Source organism: Centrocercus urophasianus, unplaced genomic scaffold (assembly GCF_019232065.1).
Source record: "Centrocercus urophasianus isolate 14NV4802_14NV808 unplaced genomic scaffold, USGS_Curo_1.0 seq_16, whole genome shotgun sequence".
In the NCBI taxonomy this organism is placed as follows: Eukaryota; Metazoa; Chordata; class Aves; order Galliformes; family Phasianidae; genus Centrocercus; species Centrocercus urophasianus.
Window position 1 is genome coordinate 16149062 of NW_024884711.1, and position 19756 is coordinate 16168817.

The window sequence follows — 19756 nt, forward strand, 5'->3', positions numbered from 1 at the left end:
GTGAGCTCTCTGTCACATATGTTGTTTCTCATTTTTACTGTTGTCATTGCTCTAAAACAAAAATAGGAATCTGATGTGGTAGGTGCTCTGCAAATAAAAAATACAAGGGTGTGCAATTCAAATTTGATGCCTGGATGGCTCAGGTTACTCACTGCTTATAATATTAGTCTTTGAATGAGAAATACTGGAATAGTATCATTGCAGCAGTGCCCTGGGCTAAAGAGCCATTCTGAGGAGTGGGACCAATTAGTACTGGCATGGCAACTGCACTACTTTAGAGTTGTTGCACTGAGTGTTTGTGTGCATTTTGCATTGAGTGCTGTTGCGGATATATCTGAGTTTTGATTCAGAATCACAGGAGGGCAGCTGGAAGGGGATACCTTGCCCTACTCCTTGGTTTATTGCATCGTGAATGGCAGAGATACCTGTGCAGAGACGGTTATTAAACGTGTGCCAGATATTTATATGAAGTAAATCTAGCCCTGATTTGGGAGTAAGAACAGGTATGTGAGGTAACAGATTTCTGAGGGCTCTCCCAGGTCTGTCTTCTTGATGTTTCCTTCCTCCATTTCCCAGTTAATTGGATGGAATGCTCTTACTCTGGCTCCTGCTGAGGGTAGAACTGATTCTTTTTTTTATTGCTAATACATTTTGAGATCCAAAGCATTTCTTAAATTTTAATGCTAGCAGACTGCTTGTATATAGTGTGATACCAAAGGCTGGGGCTGTGAGACAGAGAAGGGGATTAAAAACAGGAAGATAACAAGATACTTTCTGTTGCATTTCTAATGAGATGTTCAAAGCTGATCAAAGGGAGCACTGATAGGAGAGAGTAAAGCCAACAAATGTATTCATGTTTACCTCATTCCCTAGAATGTCATAACCTATGGGACAGGCAGCTCCTGATTGATGGGCTGAATGTGGATCTCCCTAAAAGAGCTGACCAGTCTTGCAGCTCATTCCCAGACACCTGTGCAACCCCTATGCTTTAGTGCTCCTGGGCAGATGGTTTGTGAAGCCTATTTCTTTGTGTCTAGCTGGCAACAGGACTTCTGCCCAGTGAAGGTAGGCATGCTGACCTACTTACAAGATCTGTGACAGGAGAAGGGGAATATGTATGAGTTTATGAAGAGCACACTTGGCTAAGAATCTCCCTGATGTGCAGAAGTGCCAGTGAGCAGAGTGAGCAGTGATCTGGGTAATGCAGAGGGGTGAGTTGTTAATAAATGGAGGAGGAAATTAAACGGAATAGGAACTCAGGGATCTGGGACCAAAATTATAAAGAAGGAGATGAAGAAGCAGAAATGATGAAAGTTGAACGGAAAGGAAGGAAAAGAAGGAAGCAGCTTGAAAAATGACAGTACTGAACACAAGAAAGTCTTTGGAGGAGTAAGACTTTAAGACATGGTGCAGAAGAAAGGATGTTTCCAGAGATGGGTGCTGTTATGAGAAAAGGCAGCAGCTGGAGTAGAAAAAAAAAATGGGACTGGAAAGTGCAGTTTGGAGAAACAAAATGGGCAAGTCAGTTCTTAACAAGAGTATCTTAGACGTGGTGGCTTTGAGGCTGTTGTTTGAAAAGGAAGTACCTTCTGGCTTGAAGACTACACATTAACTATTTGGATTTAAAATTGGAAGACATAGTTTCTCTGGGAATTTTTTTTATATCACAAACATTATAGCAAAAATTGGTTTTCTGTCCTTAATACGTAGTGGTGCCCCAAACTGTATCTTTTGTATGACACTGTCATACCTTCTGTAGTTGATATATTGTTTTACAACGCTGCCAGGCCTAGTTCCTAGTTTTGGCCTTGCATCCAGTTTTGCGTGCCTCTTGCATCTTTTCACAACCTGCCCTTGCAGAGTATTGCTGTTTCCAACCTTGAAGGTTAGAACAGGGACAAGAAATGAAGGGAAATGGGCACTGGAAGTCAGACAGGCTAAGACCCTCACAAATTCCTGGCCATTCTCCTTCCAGCTCTGGCATCAAAATTTCTAGCGTCTCAGAAGGGAAGAGAAAAGAAGTTGCCTCTTACACCTCATTTCCTTGGGGTCTCTTCACAGTACTTCCACATTTTGTTCCCAGGGGAAAAGAAAACTTTGGATTAGTTGTCTAAGGAAGTTAGCCATGTAAGCATTATTAAAAATGTGTAAAGCTAGGAGAACCCATGGCAGAAGTGTACGGGAATACGCTGATTTTCACATGCTTTTGCTTGTTTTCTGCTGTCTGCTGTTCTCTCAGACTTCATTGGGGAGGAAATCTGCTTTTTGTATTGTAGTTCTTAGTGCCTCAGGAATCTGGTCAGTGTCTGTGGGGATACTTGATCATGAAAGCAGACCTTCAGAAGCTGACAGGTCTTGTACTCAGTTTACAAGTGTGACACAGCATTGAAAATGCCTTTATTGTATGTGTGGTTTAGACTTCATGCAAGGGTAGTTGCCATTGGACTGTGGGCTGACTGCGGGCTTAGGACATTTGGCAGTGTAACCTACCGTATGAGCAGAAGTCCTAGCTTTGCACGGAATGCAGGAAGGTGGTAATGACTGCTAGGACTGTAGTGCCTTGCCCAAAGCAGCAGACCCATCAGCTATACTAAAGATCAGTACAAATGTGAAGCTTAATGCTAGTGAAAAACAATTATTTTTTTGGTAATTATTTTGTTGAGTAAGCCTCTAATGAAAACAACGCTGAAGATTCTGAATTACATTTAGTTTTGTGTTGCTCACAAACTTCTTCAATGACAGGCTTGTTCTCTGTCAGAGACATTTAAGGGAGAGCAGATGAATTCATGTGGTTTAGATTTAGCTCTCTTTTTTTTTTTTAATGTATGTAATGTTTGGTTTGTAAAACGTATCAGTAAGAGCATGCAAACAAAAATAATGCCTTTTGTAGCAGTTTATGATGCTGAGTTATGCAGGTTAAACCCTGAGATCAATTTAGTTTTTTTTTTTTTTTTTTAAAAAAAAAAAAGGGCAGCAGCTGTGGTGGCCCTAAGTGCACAGCAGTTAGGTGAGATGGATATGTGAAACTCAACATTGTTGCAGAACATGCATTGCAGAAGGATGTTCTTTATGAGACTGTGAATTCAATTATTGCTATGAAAGAAAAGAATTGGGGTTATAGTGGTAGTTTTTAATGGTAAGGGGACATAGGTAATGATCATTATAGAGAATTGAGCAGTTTAGTCTATGGCTTGTACATTTTTGGTTTGATAAATTAGTTCTTGTTGTCTCTGCACTTGCTGGTGAGAAGCATGATTTGTACTGAAGTAGCAAATTCCGGTCATAGACTTTGAAAGATTTTAGTGTTGCTTGTTGCTTAACCAACAAGCAGATGTGAAATGTTTCTTCTTTTCGAGCATTTCTTCTTCCTAGTCAAACACTGATGTAACTGGTCTCTCCAGTATTGAATAAACGGTCCCCTGTTAGAAAAACTGACATCTGGAAGACTCTTCACAGTACTTCACATAGCAATGTTCTGACTCAGCCATTAGTTGTCAGAGCTCAAATCGGGGTCATCCCAAGAAATCTGTAATGCCTTTAACTTCTAGCGAGAGCTTGCCTGAAAATCTGCTTAATGTTGTCATTCAAAATTTACATGGTTTCATTAGTCTTATCAAAAGCAATGAAAAATGCAGAAGTACGTAACACTGATAAAGCCCTTTCACCTTGCTATTTCAAATCACGTTTATGGACAATGAATTTAGCTTCCCAGTAGCCCTGGGCAGAGGTATTATCTCCATTTTATGGAGAAGAAAACTGAGTTAGATTCAATGACTTGTCCAAGGTCATACGTAAGACTGACAGTATTGGAAGGAAAAAATGTCCAGGCTTGTCTTAATTACATGGTAATTTTTTTTGAATAAACCGACTGTCTTAGAAGAAATACATTTGTGTTTTTTGTCTTTGGGCTTTAAATATATATATATTTTCAGTGTGAATTAAAAAAAAAAAAGGGGGGGGGGAGGAAGTATTTTCCTCAGATGAGTGATTCTCACAACTGAGAATATTAATAAGAACTTTTTTCCCCTCAGACTTGAGTTGACTGCTTCCTACAAAAACTTTGTTGTGGTCCACTCTGGCTCTGTTGTTCTCTGTCTTTATTTCACAAAGCTGCCCTCATTATTTCGCGTTCATACATTTGCATATGTACAAGAGGGAACAGCTGCTTTCTGCAGGGATTTTGTGTACTCATTCATATTCCCACAGTGGTGGCCTTGTTCTGAAGCACACTGCTACCCTGTGGAAAAGCAGAAGAATACACAGGCAGTATAGAAATCGGTCTGCTATTACACATTTACAAAGTACAGCAGTGAAGGAAAAGAGTAACCACAGAGTTTCATTTTAAAATCTGAAGTTAGAGCCCTATGATGAAGATGTATAAAAGTCTCTTCCTCTTCCTGGAGAATAATGGGAAAAAAAATCTGTTCAACAGAAATTTTGCGGAACTCTTAACTTCGAAAACAAACAACTCCTTCCAAACAAAACCAAACTAATTCAATATTATTATTAAGAATTCTTTGTGGTTTTGTTTTTTATTTAAAAAAAAAAAAAAAAGGTAGTGCTTAATTTTCATTTGAAGATTATTTTGGCCTAGATAACAAATATCTGTTCTCATATCCATGAACAGAAAATTATGCCTCCATGTTGCAAAACATTTGAGGTTTCCAGAGAATAGTATTTTGTTCCTGAAGGTTTCTGAATAGCTGTCCAGTCATATGAGTTTGGCCCTTCCTTTTTTTTTTTTTTTTTTTTTTTACACTTTAACTGTGTATTTACGTAATGCCTGTTAGATTTTAAGATTATTAAAATTAAAAAACAAAAACAAAAACTAAATGACAAAAAAAATTATCTCCATAAATTAAAAAACATAAAAGCTCTAATGTGAGTGAGAGATGAAGAAAACTAAGACTCTGGCTAGAGATGTGGGAACACATTAAGGAATGTAATTTGTGCACTTTGAGTTTTGGGAACTTCAGAAGACAACAAATGAATTCTTTTTTTTTTGTTTGTCTTTAAAATTTTGAAGCATCACATAATGACTTTGAGGAGGAACTTTGAGTCCAAGCGTACACAATTGTCTTCCAAAGCATAAAGATATATATACGTGAAGAGGTTGAAAACTTGTGCAGTTGAAATGGAATGAGCTTAATGTGATAGTCACGACTATCACACTTAAAATAACTTAATGCACTGCAAGTATAATTGTGTAACATTTGCTTTCTCACTGGATATTTTTTCCTGCTATTTTGCAGTCTTATACTGTTGGAATTCTTGTTTTTGTAGTAGTAGATAATATTAAAATATTTTCAAGAGAGGGGAGAGAATTATAAATATTCTGCTTATGGATAACTGGGGGGAAAAAAAGAAAGGTCATAGTCTGACCTACAGACCTTGGCAGTGTCCTTTAAACAATCATTAATCATATGTAGTGCATCAAATCATCATGTGCAAGATAACATTAGTGACCTCTCCAACTGAGAATAACAAATGACTTAATTTTCCTTTCTATACATGACAGTAACGTTGACAACCTCTATGTATTTTTTTTGCCCTGTACCTAATCAACTGATCATTCTCAACACAAAATTTCCTTGGAGTACATCTTTTTGCTCCTGTTTCTGCATTATATGAACCTTTGCAGCAAATGTCTAATGGGTTAGTCATCATGTTTATTTCTGTTGGGATGTCTGAAAGCAAAGAAGTTCCAGCATCTTTTATGCTGATGAAATGGTGAACTGAACAAGGGAAATTGGATCATGTTGACGACTTACATTATTTAAATTTTGTAAAGCTCTGTTTCAAAATGTTGTTAAATGCACACCATTCCTGAATATTCTTGGGAAAGTGTTTATCATTCATAACATTCTGGGGAATGCCTTTACTCGTATAGATCTTAAATAATCCATACAGCTTCTACATTGCCTATATAAAAATCACTTAAAATTCTTAGAAGTGGCATTACTGGTTATAATTGGACTGGAATATGCTCAGAGATACGTCTTCATATGCAGTTGGAGAATCAGAGTAAATATTTTAGAGCTAAACTGAAGACTTAATTGCCTGTCAGCAGCTGAAAAGGTCTTGTAAAACCAATTAGAACCCTAAGATGTCTTTGTGTCTATTCTGTAATGGCCAACGTTGCAGCAAGGAGTATAGGATTGCACAGAGTCAGTGTGCACCAAAGAGTTAACACACACCTTAGGCAATACTTCATGACTGTTGCTGCCTTCTCAGAAATTGCCTGAGGATTTCAGTGTTCTGGCCTGTCAGTCTTGCCACTACCCCACCACCTGCAGTCTGATGGCTCCAGCTGTTTTTCTTCATTCTGCAGCCTGGCCTTAGCAGGAGCAGTGCTAGCACCTGCATAGCTAGGAACTGCAGAGACTTGCAACTCACTGGCTTGTAGTGATACTCATTTACTCCTTCTCTACAGATTTGGAGGCAAAAATAATGTACTGTCCTGCTGACACCTAGGGGTGCTGCAAATCAGCATCCTAGACTTATTTTGTCTTTTTCTGGTGGAGTCAACTGTTGACCTGGCTCCCCAGACATCTTCCTGAGCAAATTTCACTGCAAGGCAGCAGGACGGTGTGTATCCAAGTGCAGTATATTTTAAGATTTTGCTACAGCTGCTGACTTTCTTGGTGGCATGAATTTACTTATTTGTTGTTTCTGGCACTCTTAGGCTGTTTAGAGACCAAATGAGCAGTTGTTACTGCTGGTTGCTAAAAACGAAACGGTTTGCAGAAGAATGCTTACGAGTAGAGAAAATCTCATTCAGCACTCTAAAATACCATAATATCTTGTAATTTCTTATTTTTTTTTTTTTCCTTCTGAAATTGTAATTAGTGGCTGAGTAAACTCTAGGTTTTAGCTACACGGCTGGGCCACTGGAAACTTTCAACACAACCCTCAGAGTGGAGGTTTCACTCTCCATCCACTGGTAACAGGTTCCAGACCTACTCAGGGAGATTCAATTTATGAACATCTGTGTAAGAGAAAGATTAATAAATGATTAATAAATTAGAGACACTGTACGATTTATAGTCCTCCGCATATCTACAAAGTGCCTTTTTCCCTAACAGGCTAAAATCCTAGAGTGCCTATTAACAAATATGATTCAGGTTTTTTTTTTTTTTTTTTATTTTTTTTATTTTCCTTAAGGGAAAATTTAAAAAAAATTTTAAAAAAAAAAAAAAAAAAAATTAAATATTTCTTCTCTAACTTTGACTGGCCAAAACTCCTCCCAGAATATGCTGTGGTGTAAGATAATAACTGTGCCTTGTATCTCTTGTATTTTTACTCAACCTGAAAAGGACAGCATAGATGTAGGCAGATGCAACATTCTCTATTTGTCCCCAAGTCACCACTTCTACCTTTAGTTGGTTCATCAGGTCACTCATTTTTAAAAAGCTGTTTCCTTCTTAAAGTGGAGTAGAGACAACATGTTGACCTGTCTTGTGTTGCAGCTCACCTCTTTCATCATTTAGATGATGTTATTCAGCAGTGACACCTTTGTGTTTAATAACCAAGTGATAAACTTTAGGTTGCTCTATGTAGTAGCATCTCTTCACTTGTATTTTTTGGTTTTAAAGATTGACGGAATCTCAACAGTGAAACACACAGAACAAATCTGTGTGCTGACTTTTGAGTTGTCTTACTTAACATGATTCTGTCATTGCAGAATCTAATCCCTCTTGCTCTTTGCTTTAATGGCCTTCAGTGCTGAAGTCTGTTATTGCCCCTTAAATGCTAGTGCTCCAGCCTCACTTTTTTTTCCCCCCATGCATCTATTTCAAATTATAAATCAAGCGCATCAAGTTTTTGATGTGTGCAGTGACTGCCTGATAAATAGGTGAGTGTTCCTTGCTCTGTCAGCAGTGTTTATGTCCATTCCTGAATCTAAATTGTATTTCTAGAGCGAGATGGATAAATTAGGTTCTCTAGTCTAGTAATTAATGTATCAGCCAAACCAGCATGTTTCAGCACAGATTTATCTGATTTTTTTCTTAAGGCTCACCTTTCTTTTTTCTTCTTTTTGGGGGGTGGGAGCTGGAGGAGTTCATTTCAGGGACCCACATAAAAAACAAATAAACAACCCCCCCATAGCCTGGGTGAGCTTACCATATGTGTTTTTTCAACTATCTTTCTGTGAATCAATAATTGCTGTTATGAAAACTCAGCACGGAAGCAGTTATACTGTTCTAACACTGAGATTTAGTTTTGTATGGACATTAAAGTCGTGTCCTGGGCAGATAATACAGAATTGTGCCTCTCTCAAAAAAGTTACCTTAAGAACTATGGCATGATTAATCATTCAAATTAACTTCTTAAGAGTTTCTACTTTATTTAACCTGAAACATTAGTTCTTAGACTTAAAATATTTCAAAATATTTTAGGATTTTTTTTCCTTTAAATTGTCCATAACATAACTCAAGTATGTAATGGCAAATTAAGTGTAAGTAGCTTCATAGAGCTGAAAGATTAATATGAATGTAAGGTGAAACTAGGAATATTATCTACATTAATTCTTTTCTGTTATTTTAGAAAATTATGCTTTTCATTCCCCTCTTGTAGAAGGCGTAAAATAGAGAAAAATCTTGAAGGACTAACCTATGGAAATTCAGTTCAAATCTATACTATAGATGTGTATGTAGATGCAACTAAATATTTTTGTCTCTGTTCCAAATAAATATTGTTATAGTCTGAGAAGAAAAAACAAGAGACTTCACAGTGACCTTTTTGGTTTTTTTGAGCTTAATTCAATGATGCTACTTCAGCTCATTTCTTTATATAAAGGATACTAATTTATTTGTATTTGCACAGATGGCCGTTTCTTTTTTTTTTCCACTTGATATGCTGCAACATATTCCTTTTTTTTTTTTTCTTGTTACTATAGAAATTTCTTGCTCTAAAAATTCTTTGAGGTAACTGTATTATAATGTGATGAATCAAAAATTCAGGAGATTATCTTTTGGGGCTAGAAAATATGACAGTAGATGCTGCGTCTAAAAAAGAATTAAATGGAAATGTGATAATATGTGAGGGGAAGTTTCTGAGACTGTTTGTAAACTTTTGATTTCTAAATGTAGCCTTTAGGCTTGGTAAGAAAAGCTTAATGTTTGTAAAGATTATCCTGACAGCAATACGCTGGGTCAATTGTCAATACATGCTTAGCATGAGGGTATGTATTAATCTGCTACAGCTACGACTGTAAGTGGTTGGAATAAATAGAGGGCTCAAGCAGATGAAGAGGGATTAACTGTGTAAATTGAGCAAACTCTTCAATCACTAAACCAGTGATTTTACAAAGGATTAGCCTGCTTTTACAAATATTGATCACTGATTTGTTACTCTGAATGAAGATGATATAACTTCTGCAGTTGCTGTGTAGTACGCTATGTGAAGTGTGCATCATTCATATTAATGGGACTGTCATAGACATTATAGAAACTGACAGATTTATTATAGTAGCGCTGTTAGCATTGTCATAGTTAAGGTTGTGTCAGCATCTCCATTAAAAGTCCCATATTCATTTTTGATGTTCATAGATCAGCTTTAAAATTTGCTCAGATGAAATTTTGGCAATACCTGTTTGTAGCTTTGACACAATTATTATTTTTGTGTGCTCTTAAAGAGAAGTGAAGCGACAATTTTTGAATTGGAAGAAAATGCTGTATATGACTTGTAAAAAATGATTTACTTTCCTTGTTTTTAGCTCAGCTTTTGAATAATATTGTTCTCAGTAATTTCATTAGGCTGTGTTTGTATATTTGTTAACCAGTTGAAACAGAGTTGGGGATGAGTGGAGATTAAAAGGGAATTTTTGCATAGATGAACTCTTTTGCCTGTCTAAAGGCTCGTCCGGTTCTTTCCAGAGGTACTAGTTATATGAAGAAGATAATTACTTTTCCTACAAACCTTGTCCCAGATCATAGTACTCATCACTAAATATTATTCATTGACCAAGCAACAGCACTTAGTACATTCAGCTGATTCATACACCTTTAATGTTAAAAATGGCATGAGTTTCAAAAGCAGTACATTGACCAGCTGGGTTGGCTTTTGAATTCTTAGTTTAGTTTGAGATGGGCTTAAGGAAAACACAAATGTGCTATCAAGGGAATCAAGGAGTACAGGATTGGAATTTGAAAAGTCCCGTTGATACTTATTCACCTATTTCCTCGTTGTAGAAGTCTTTAGTTTTTAAAAACTGCCTGTCTCTCGCAATGTGTTCTCCATCCAGTCTTGTGGACAGGTCACAAAAGAATCCAGTTACAGGTATTCACTCAGTTCTCCCCAAATTGTAACCTCCACACTGCTGAATATGGTGGTAATTTTGATTTGTGAACTTCCAGTACCTTACCTATTTGGAATTTCATATTGCAGATGCTGAAGAAACAGAAATCTGGATGTATTTACTGTGGGAAAAGACAAACAAGCATTAAGGAAGTCAATAGGAGTGACTTCTTCACTTTTGAATTTCAATGCCATAGATGGTTTCCAAAGATTTTAAACTAGTTACTGCCTTAAGAGATTCAGATATTTTCAAAACAATTTTTCTACATAATAAATGATACTAAATTTGATGTGCGTTTTGTATTCAGTAGTGGGTAAATTTGAAGGTCTTGTGTGAGATTTCCTTTTGTTTTTATTTTGAAAAGGCTTGTCTTTATGTGCAGATGGCACTGGAAACTTGTATCTCCATCTGAATCCACATTGGCTTTTGGATGCAAAGGAGCTTTCAGCATTCACAGCTTCACTGGTCACAGCTTTTTACTTAAATTATCAGTAGTAGAAGAAATGGATGAAAATGAAGCAATGAGGCAGAACATTCAAGCCATTTTGTGTTTGCAGTAATACACAAAAATGTGGAAAATGAAAATTGTAGCTTTCTTGGACCCTCTCGCATTGAACTCTACAAAAGCTACTTTTCAAGATTTGGTTCTGTTTTTCGCTGACTGTAGGAATTCTAATCCCTTCCTTCATACAGATGAAAGATTTCCAGCGCCAACCAGTAATGTTAAATTTTGTTTTGATCAGGGATATGAGCTGTTGGAGCATTTAAAATGTTCTAAGTGTTGTATGCATGTTTCCTTTCAGAAGCTTAGCAGACCAGGACTTTGGCTAGGAGTCAGAACAGTTGGAACTTTGCAGCCTGCAGAGCTAAGCCAAGAGGCTGCCACTTGGCATAAGTGACTTCCATATATAAAACATTGTACAATTTATGCTGGGGTTTTTCGTTGGTGTTTTATGATAGTCTGAGAATTTCCTTCTTTCCCTGGATTTCTTCGGTGTTTGCTGATTGTATATCTAGCCTGTTATGCTTCTGGTGAGAGCAGCAGAGAAAATATCCCCCTGATGAAATGTCCCTATCACAGATTGAAATTCACAGTGGATGATTTTTTTTTTTTTCCTTTAAAAGAAGCCTTAAACTAGTTTTTGAAACTAGAAAAGCTAGAAATTGAACAATTTAGGAAAGGATTTTTAAACAAAAGTTCTTCATTAGGAGAAGATACAGTGCAAAAAAATACTGAGAAAAGCTAAACTAAATGGGAAAAAAAATTCCACACTTTTTGAAGAATGTTGCTTGAATAATATTACCAAAGTCTGGATAGAAGTCCCAGAAAAGTCCCCAAACTTAAATTTGTATAGATCTTGAGAGCTGAGTAATAAACACTTGGATTAATGGGATGCTGAAATTAAGGAACACAAGCTATTTATTTTAAAATACCACTTGAAAGTTCATTGTTTAGCTTCACAAAAAATGACATTTAGCAGATTTTCTACTAAAAAGTCGAGTTAAATAGTTGTCATTGTTTACTGTCAGTTTAAGCTCATTTACTGAACAAAACATGCCAGTAATCCAAAGAGAAAATTTTAGACCTTTCAAAACTAAAAAGAGCTAGGGCAAAATTTAAGAAGTAATAGAAAATTTCTTGTTTCCATTACCATAACTTTTTCTTAGGACATTTTGATATGTGGTTATTTCCAAGGGTTTTGCTTATGTTTTCTAGGTGGTTACTTAAAAACTGTGAACTGTGGTGTACTGTAGTATTACCTTTTCCAGATGTTTTAGATGTTAAGCTGAAAATTGTTTTTTTTTTTCACCTGGACATTAAATGCTAGCTTTTAACTTGCTGTTTGATAAAAGCATAGGACTTTTTTCCTATTAGTCATCTGGGAATACAGGAATCATGATGTGGTTAAAGATGCTATCCATATGTATTTTGACATCATGCTGGTCATGCTCCAGCTGTATGCTCTTTATTCCTGACCTTGTAATTTTCTCTGATTAGCTAACAGCACCTTCTGCAGTTCAACTATTGTGTAGATATTCTGGATCTTTAGTTAGGGTTTCTAATCAAAATTGGATGTGTGTGCTTGTCTGTGAGATGATCCTGGGAAATTTCAGCTTGCCTATGTCATTTCATGAGAATTTCCAGTGCCTCTAATTGAACCATGATGGTCTTTTTTACTTCCTTCTGTCCGCAGTGCAAAGGCATTTCTTTTATCTGAGTGTTTTCCTGTATATTTTATTTCTGAAAATCAAGTAGGAAGCTGAGCTTCTTGTTACATAGGCAGAATTTGTATTTTCAATCTTTACAACTGCTACACTTTTCTGTTAGCAGCAGTATGTGCCTCTGCATGATGGAAACCTCTCTGTCTCTGTCTAAGATGACTGATGAACAGTAAAGATGCTTGGAAGAACTTAAGCGCAACTTTTAAGTTTCCATGCCCTGTATTACAGTGGCATAAAAGTATGAGAGAACTCTGTGCAAGATAACTTCTCTTTGATGTTATATCTCCTTTCTGTTGTCATGCCTCAGTCTTTCTAAAACAGCTGAAGTGAAGAGTAGAAAACATTGCATCTTTGCTTCACTTTTAAATATTATTATTAATTTTTATTATTAAAAATTATTATTAATTAATTATCCGTGCTGAAAGTCAAATTTGGATCAAGGGGCAAAAGCCATTAATTCCTTTCCACGATAAGGTGCTATAGAAGATGTGACTGAGGGTGTTTCAGTACAGTTTGAAAGACAACAAAAGAATGTAGAAGACCAGGGCGATATTAGTTTATGAAGACATTGTAAATTTAAAGTTTAGATGAGGAGTGTGTGATCCAGGATGATTCCATTAGGCGGTGGATCTTGGTGAATGGAGACTGACTGGCTGACTCCAGTAGTTCATTAAAAAAAAAGTCTTCATCAGATGAAATGCGTTACAGCTATTAAGGAAGCTTTGCACAAAAAACAGATGAGGGTTGAGATGCCATAGACGTAAGTTTTTTTACAATTTAAAAATCTAAATACACATTTATTTAATTATGGGATAAATGAAAATGACTGAATTTCAAGCATATAAAATGTTTAAAAGAGCTCGGAGTTTCTGTAAAGAATATATCACAGTGATTTTTAGGCTGCCTGGCCCACTGCCTTCTCCTGAACTAGCAGGAAGGAAGGGAGGAGAAATCCTCATACCTCTCTCCTTACAAGGAGGAGTAGGGAAGAAATAGTCAACATTTAGGCCTCCAAGGGTGTAATACTAGTGCTTGTAGCCCAAACTTCAGATCCCAGATTAGAAAGAATTAACTGGAAACAGATGCTGCTTTAAGTATACTTTAATAAAATACACTGCTGGCTCTTCTTAGCGGAGTATATTAAGGCAAGTTATTCTGAGGAGGTTATTATAAGTAATTAGAAAACACAATGGTGAATGCTGGGCATGGCTCAGGAGCAAAGCTCTATAGCCTACACTTTCTTGGAAACAGACACTTTGAAGACCAAAATGCTAACTTTTCTTGAACAAGCGTTTCAAAACTAAATGCTACATTTATTGCTCCAAATGAATTATGTTTTCTTTAAGATTTATCTTTTGTTTCTTGCATGTTAGACTGATTCACCACTACTAGGCTAGTACATTTGCAAAGTACTGAAGTAATCTTTGGGAAGGTGCTTGTGGCAGTTAATGAAGCTAATAAGATCTTGTAATTGTCCTACTGATAGCTTTTCTTTAACCAGAAGACTCTGGAAAATGGGAGTTTTTTTTAAGTTCAACATACATTAATTTTCACTTTAAAAAAAAAAAAAACAGTAGGGAGAAGGCACGCATACAAGAGTAAAACTAATCGTCTTTAGCCTAGATTCACAGTGGTTGTGAAACAGATGTGACCCCACTGTATTGCTGTGTATGGATTCAAAGATAATTGAATCCCTCTGCAGTAGCTGATAAAAACGGTAAAAGCTGTATTTCTAGATGAAAATAAATGGAGATTTACTAAGAATTTTGGGTAGAATGGAAAGAAAGGGGAGGAAAACACTTTGCATGTAGCTAGAAACTTTACTCCTTTTTTGTTTAGACTTTAACAAAAACATCAGAAAAAGTTTGTCAGTTTTCCTGAGAAATATCCCAAAAGCTCTCAGCTTGAGAGAAAAAGAAAAATCTTAATTGTAACATTTTCTCATGCTTTAATACTTATGAGCAACTCTTTGTTTTTGGAGAAATACCCTGTTGCATACCAGCTTATAAGGTTCCCTTTTATATTGCCAGAATTTTTTTCTGTTAGAAAACAGACTTTTTACTAGCAAAAATTCACAGAGTGGTAGATTTCAGTTTCTCATTTGGTGTAATTGGGTCTTCAATACGATAAAAAAGAAGCTGGAAAAATGAAATTAAAAAGAAAGTCATTACTTTCAAAAATTACATTAAATATAATGAAACAGAATTCACTGTTTTTGTTCTCAGTAGAGTCAAATTAATATATTTTGGCTTGAGTTTTCTTTTGCAAGGACTGAAGAATGGTGGATGTTCTTATTTGAGCAAGAAAACTTTGCCGTTATAATATTTAGACCTATGGGCCTGTAGGCAAGCAAGATGTAATTAACCACTTAGCTGCACTGAGTTACACTTATCTCCACTTCGCCTATTTAGCTTCCCATAAGCACGCTAAGCACCTCTTTAGAATGCACTGACCTCTAATTATTTCTTGCTTTATGTATCCCTTAGCCCACATTGAAGAAATGAAAAATATTCCTATTGGTATGCAGTGCAGAATAATACAACCTAGTTTTGTTTTATTTGTTCTGTATGCAGAACGAAATTTCGACATCACTCTGTTCCCCAAAACGCAAAATGCAGTGCATAACGATTAAATTTCATGCTTTATCATGTAAAGTGACACCGATTAAATTGTTTTTAAGTAGTGGGCTAAATTCTCTATTGCACTAGGGGGCAAAATTGCATTACCCAGGCTTTTGACTGTCACATTACTAAGTTGTGAAAATTATAGCTGTGGCATGAGCTTTATTTTGACATCTTTCTGAAGTCATAAGATGCACTGGATTTGTGGGATTTTTACAGTGGAACCCTTGCATTAATACATCTATCTTAATAGCATTTGTGCCTTTCTGAAGTCACAGCATGTCTGGTAGAAATTCTGGCTTTACTGGAGTAAGTTTTAGCCTGGCAGTAATAGCATTATAATAACTGTCTTGGCACAAGAGCACCTAGAACCAAGAGGAAGAACCTAGTATGTTATATGTGTGATTTACTTTTCTCTAAAATTTGAAGGTTTATGCCTCATAAATATTTTTATCCAGTTTTTATATGCATCAGTCTGAGAATATGCAAGTGAAGCCTAGCCTGCAGATTTCAGTTTGGAATACATTGCAGTAATTCCCACCAGGATAAGAAGAGAAATTATTCTAGAATTCACCTATGAGTGGGAAGTCGAGAAGGAAGGAAAACTTTAACATTAAGCAGATGGACCTCCCTCCTTTTTTATTGGATATTTGGGATGCAAGATAATCATCTCCCCAGATACTGGAAAGGATAGACATGCTTTGTCATATCGAAAGAATAAAGTTTAAGACCTAGTTTATGAAGTAGAAACTTAAGAATGGAAAGGAGACATTTTTGTATTCTCAACTCCCCATCACAGGCCAGGCTGCAGGAGCTGCATCTTAGAGAGTTCACAGAAGCAACTGTGAACTACAGAGCTGCAAGCCACAGACCACTTCTTGACACAGTGCTACTTTAGTCTGATATTTACATCTGGTTTCAAAACCTACAGTCTACCAAAGGAGAAAACAGGAAAGGCCATGGACTCTGCTAATGTCTTAATTCCTAGATTCTTGAGATATATTTGGAAACAGAACATACAGGAGCAAAACAGGCAGCAAGACCTACTGGTGTCCTCTTTTGGGGCTGATTCTGGGAGAGAAATTTTGCTCTGATCAACTGAAACTTAAATCCAGCCCATTTCACCTTCATTTGCGAGGAAAGGGAAAAACATTCCTGTCCTCAACCTCAGTATGGAACCGATATTTGGGAATTCAAAGCTTTTGAACTGTGAAGGAACATGTGATTTGAAGCACGTTGTTTAATTTGCTTTCTAAATCTTTTTAAAAAAATAGTAATACGTTCTTTCTTGGCAGTCTTTCTCTGTTAAATAGATTTTCTGGAGTAAGAGCTGTCTTATTCAAAGTTCTGTATAGAGATCATCTGATGTGTCTCTGATCTCAGCTGCTAGTGTAATGTAAACACATGCTGCTTTACTATTACAAAGTTTTGGTCTAGTTTTTTTTTAAACGTTTTGTGCCAAGCTTGTTCTATCCCAAATGAATGAAGAAGCAGCATTTTGAATGAAAGCGATAGCAGAAAACCAACATATTCTACAAGTCCCAAACTTCTGGTTGGGAGTTTCTGTGTCTGAGGGTTGCAGTTCCCTCCAGATCAGGTTTGAGACATGGACAAGAAGCAATAGAAGAAAGGTAGAGAGATGACACAGTTTAGGGGTCTTTGCTGGCTCTAGGTGGTATCTGGAAGGAAGTTGCCATTCTCTTTTCCTTCTCCTCCTTGTTTTTATTACAGTATGAGGCTAAGAGTTGATCTGTGTTTGTGCCTTCTTCCTGCCACATATGCATAACATCTGCGGTTAATAAGAATCTGAGAGGAGGTGGTTCTTTCTCTTTCCTTTATCCTTTAGATAATACTTATTCTCCCTCCCCTTCCTTCTGGACATACAGGGGAACGAGGGAGGGAATCTAGGCTGATTTATGCTTTTGCTTTCATGTACAGCTGTATGTGTCTGAGAATATTACAATTAGGTCCCTCTCTCCTGACCTTTCACTAAAGATCCCTCATATTTTGTGGTTCCCAGGCTTCTCAGACAGAAGTAGGATAATAGGCCTGTGATCTATTTCTGCTTTAGCTACTTGCAGGTTTTGGCCAACAGCAATGCTGACCAGCTGCTCCTTGTTTTGCGGAGTTCCTGCTGCAACTTTGAGCAACAGGAAAAGAAGCTTCATTCTGAAGTGTTACAAAACCAGTGGTAGATGTTTTTTTTTTATGAGCTTTTTAGTACCAAGTGCAAAATAGATGTAGTTTCAGAAAATGCTATCATCAATCTCATCCCAACTTGCCTCAGCAGAAGCAGCAAAACCAAGAGTCTTGTGGGATATTGATTCTCTGGTTCTGTGTAATAGGTAAATCAGATGAGGTTGTACCTATATGCAGAACAGCATGGAGTCACCTTATTATATTTGGGGCTGTGTGTCCCATTTCACTTGGCTGTTCACTAAACAAACAGTTGCTAAGCTTTCTCTTCAAGAAACAAAACAAAACAAACAACATAACATCAAGTGCAAGCAATTGTTGAAGTTCTTAAATTGATAAATGTAAGTGAACTTGTTTTGTTTATTTACTTAGATTTTCTCGCTTCCACATCTGTGGGGGTGCTCTGTTCTAAAATATGCCCTACGTGATGAGGTAAAGCTGTAAGTGTTGCACACTGATGCCTCCCAATGACCAACTGAAAGCAGCACACTACGTATGTTTGTAAAGCTTTTCCCCTCCTCTCCGCCATAATATCATCATTAGATCATCTTTTAAGGAGCTATTAAACGTAGCCTCTAGCATCCAGCAAGTGTCTTTGTGTTAAATTCTCATTTGATGTTGTGCAGTGGTTTCATATGGATCTAGCACAGGCAAACAGCTGCATCACTTTAAGATGCTTGGTTATGGAGCCAATAGCTTTTGTACTTTTAACGCAGTATTAAGCATTCTGAGGAAGTTGAAATAATATCAAGAGTAATGTCAAATTGAAAATAGAATCATTGGAAATGTCAATATATATAAAAATCCATTTACTAACTTGTGATACCCAACAAAATCTTAAATCTTCTGTTGTCTGAAGAGCAAGTTTTGTTGTTTAAGGAATGTATTCTCATTTAGAGGACTCTCATAGTTTTAACAATAATATTCTTCATATGCTCCTACCTCGTTTTTTTGTATTTCTCCTCACACAACTGTATTTAAATATGGCCACGATAATCCAACTCATTTTTGGATGCCAATTAAAAAAATAAATCTATTTTAAGGGACTACCTAAAAACCCAGGAAGTAGGCATCACCTTCCTGAGACAGTGTTTGCAGTTCAAGGTCAGACAATTGATCTTTAACCCACTGTACGTAGTTCAAAGTGGTTGTTTAGCACAGGGGTTGTCTGCTAATATAGTAGTTTTTTTGTGCTTTTATTGGTGGAACTTAATGAGATTACATGTATTTTGGTGAATAATTGCTGCCATGTAAGCTTGCCACCTACCTACAGTGACTCTTATGAATATTTGATGATAATAAGTAGTAGGAACTCTACTGTGATCCTCACATGCACTTAAAAAGTAAAAAAAAACAACAAGGCAGCACAGGAATAGCTTTTGTTCTGCTCTTTTGCTTGCAGTAAGCAGTGTGACATTCATATAAGTGCTATTAGACATATCTAACGTGTTTCTCAATACTAGCAGTTTCATTTAAGCCATAATTTTATTCATTCAGCATGGGAAAACTGCAGGGTGGAAGATGCAATTTTTATCATCTAGATTTCTTTTTTAATGTGAGGTAGTTAGACTAGCTAGTCTCATGCTTGTAGCTGTGAATTTACAGTTGAGAAAATATTATTTTGCAGGTGCAGCAGTTTTTATAAAATCTAAAAATAATGTATGTAGATCAACAATCTTGCAGACTTCTGTGGGAAGTCTTTGGCCCGTTTAGAGTTGCCTATAAACCTTATTTACCTCAGCAGTGCTTTACTGTCATGTTGCACATTAAGCAACGTCTGTAAGTAGTCAGTAGCAAGTGCTACTTTTTGTCATCCCTTCAACTGGGCTTTTTTTTTCTTTTTCTTTTTTTTTTTTTGATATGCAGTATAATATATGTTTTCACCTTGTATGTTGTTTCAAGATGTTTTTGCATGGAGCTGTTACTAAAGTCAGATTACCTATGTAGTCGCCTTGGATTCTGATGCTTGGTTTTGCTAGCACATTTGGAAAAAAAAATCACTGCTCTATTACAGGCTTGCTGTACAGACCACATTCAAATCACAGGCTGACATTTCTAAGTTGCTTGCTTAATTTATATATTTTTCTTTTTGTTCCAAAACTTGCAGGGGCTGCTACACAGCTATATTTTTTCCATGCTGAAGTGGTGATGACAGCAGTGACAGTTTTGACATTCATAGTTATTTGAGCTTTTTGTACTTGAATGATCTTGTATAGTAATTACTTTTTCCCATAGTCCTGTGCGTTACGCATGTAAAAGTTCACTAATGCTACTGTAGTATTTTTCCTGAAAAGCAGAAGTTCACAGAAATTCTTTTTCTTTCAGGGAATCAGTTTCCTCCTATTGCAGCTCAAGATCTTCAGTTTGTTCTGAAGGCTGGATATCTGGAAAAACGCAGAAAAGGTCAGTTTAGCTG

At 36.6% G+C, this 19756-nt stretch overlaps 1 protein-coding gene across 1 annotated transcript in view; it reads left to right on the forward strand.

The window, feature by feature from the left end:
- The window catches only part of SKAP2 (src kinase associated phosphoprotein 2), a 108925-nt gene that overhangs the window by 45808 nt on the left and 43361 nt on the right, over window positions 1-19756 (forward strand). The window contains exon 5 of the mRNA XM_042817166.1: window positions 19666-19743. Within this exon, the coding sequence (XP_042673100.1) occupies window positions 19666-19743 (78 nt within the window). The remainder of the gene's footprint in view (window positions 1-19665; window positions 19744-19756) is intronic.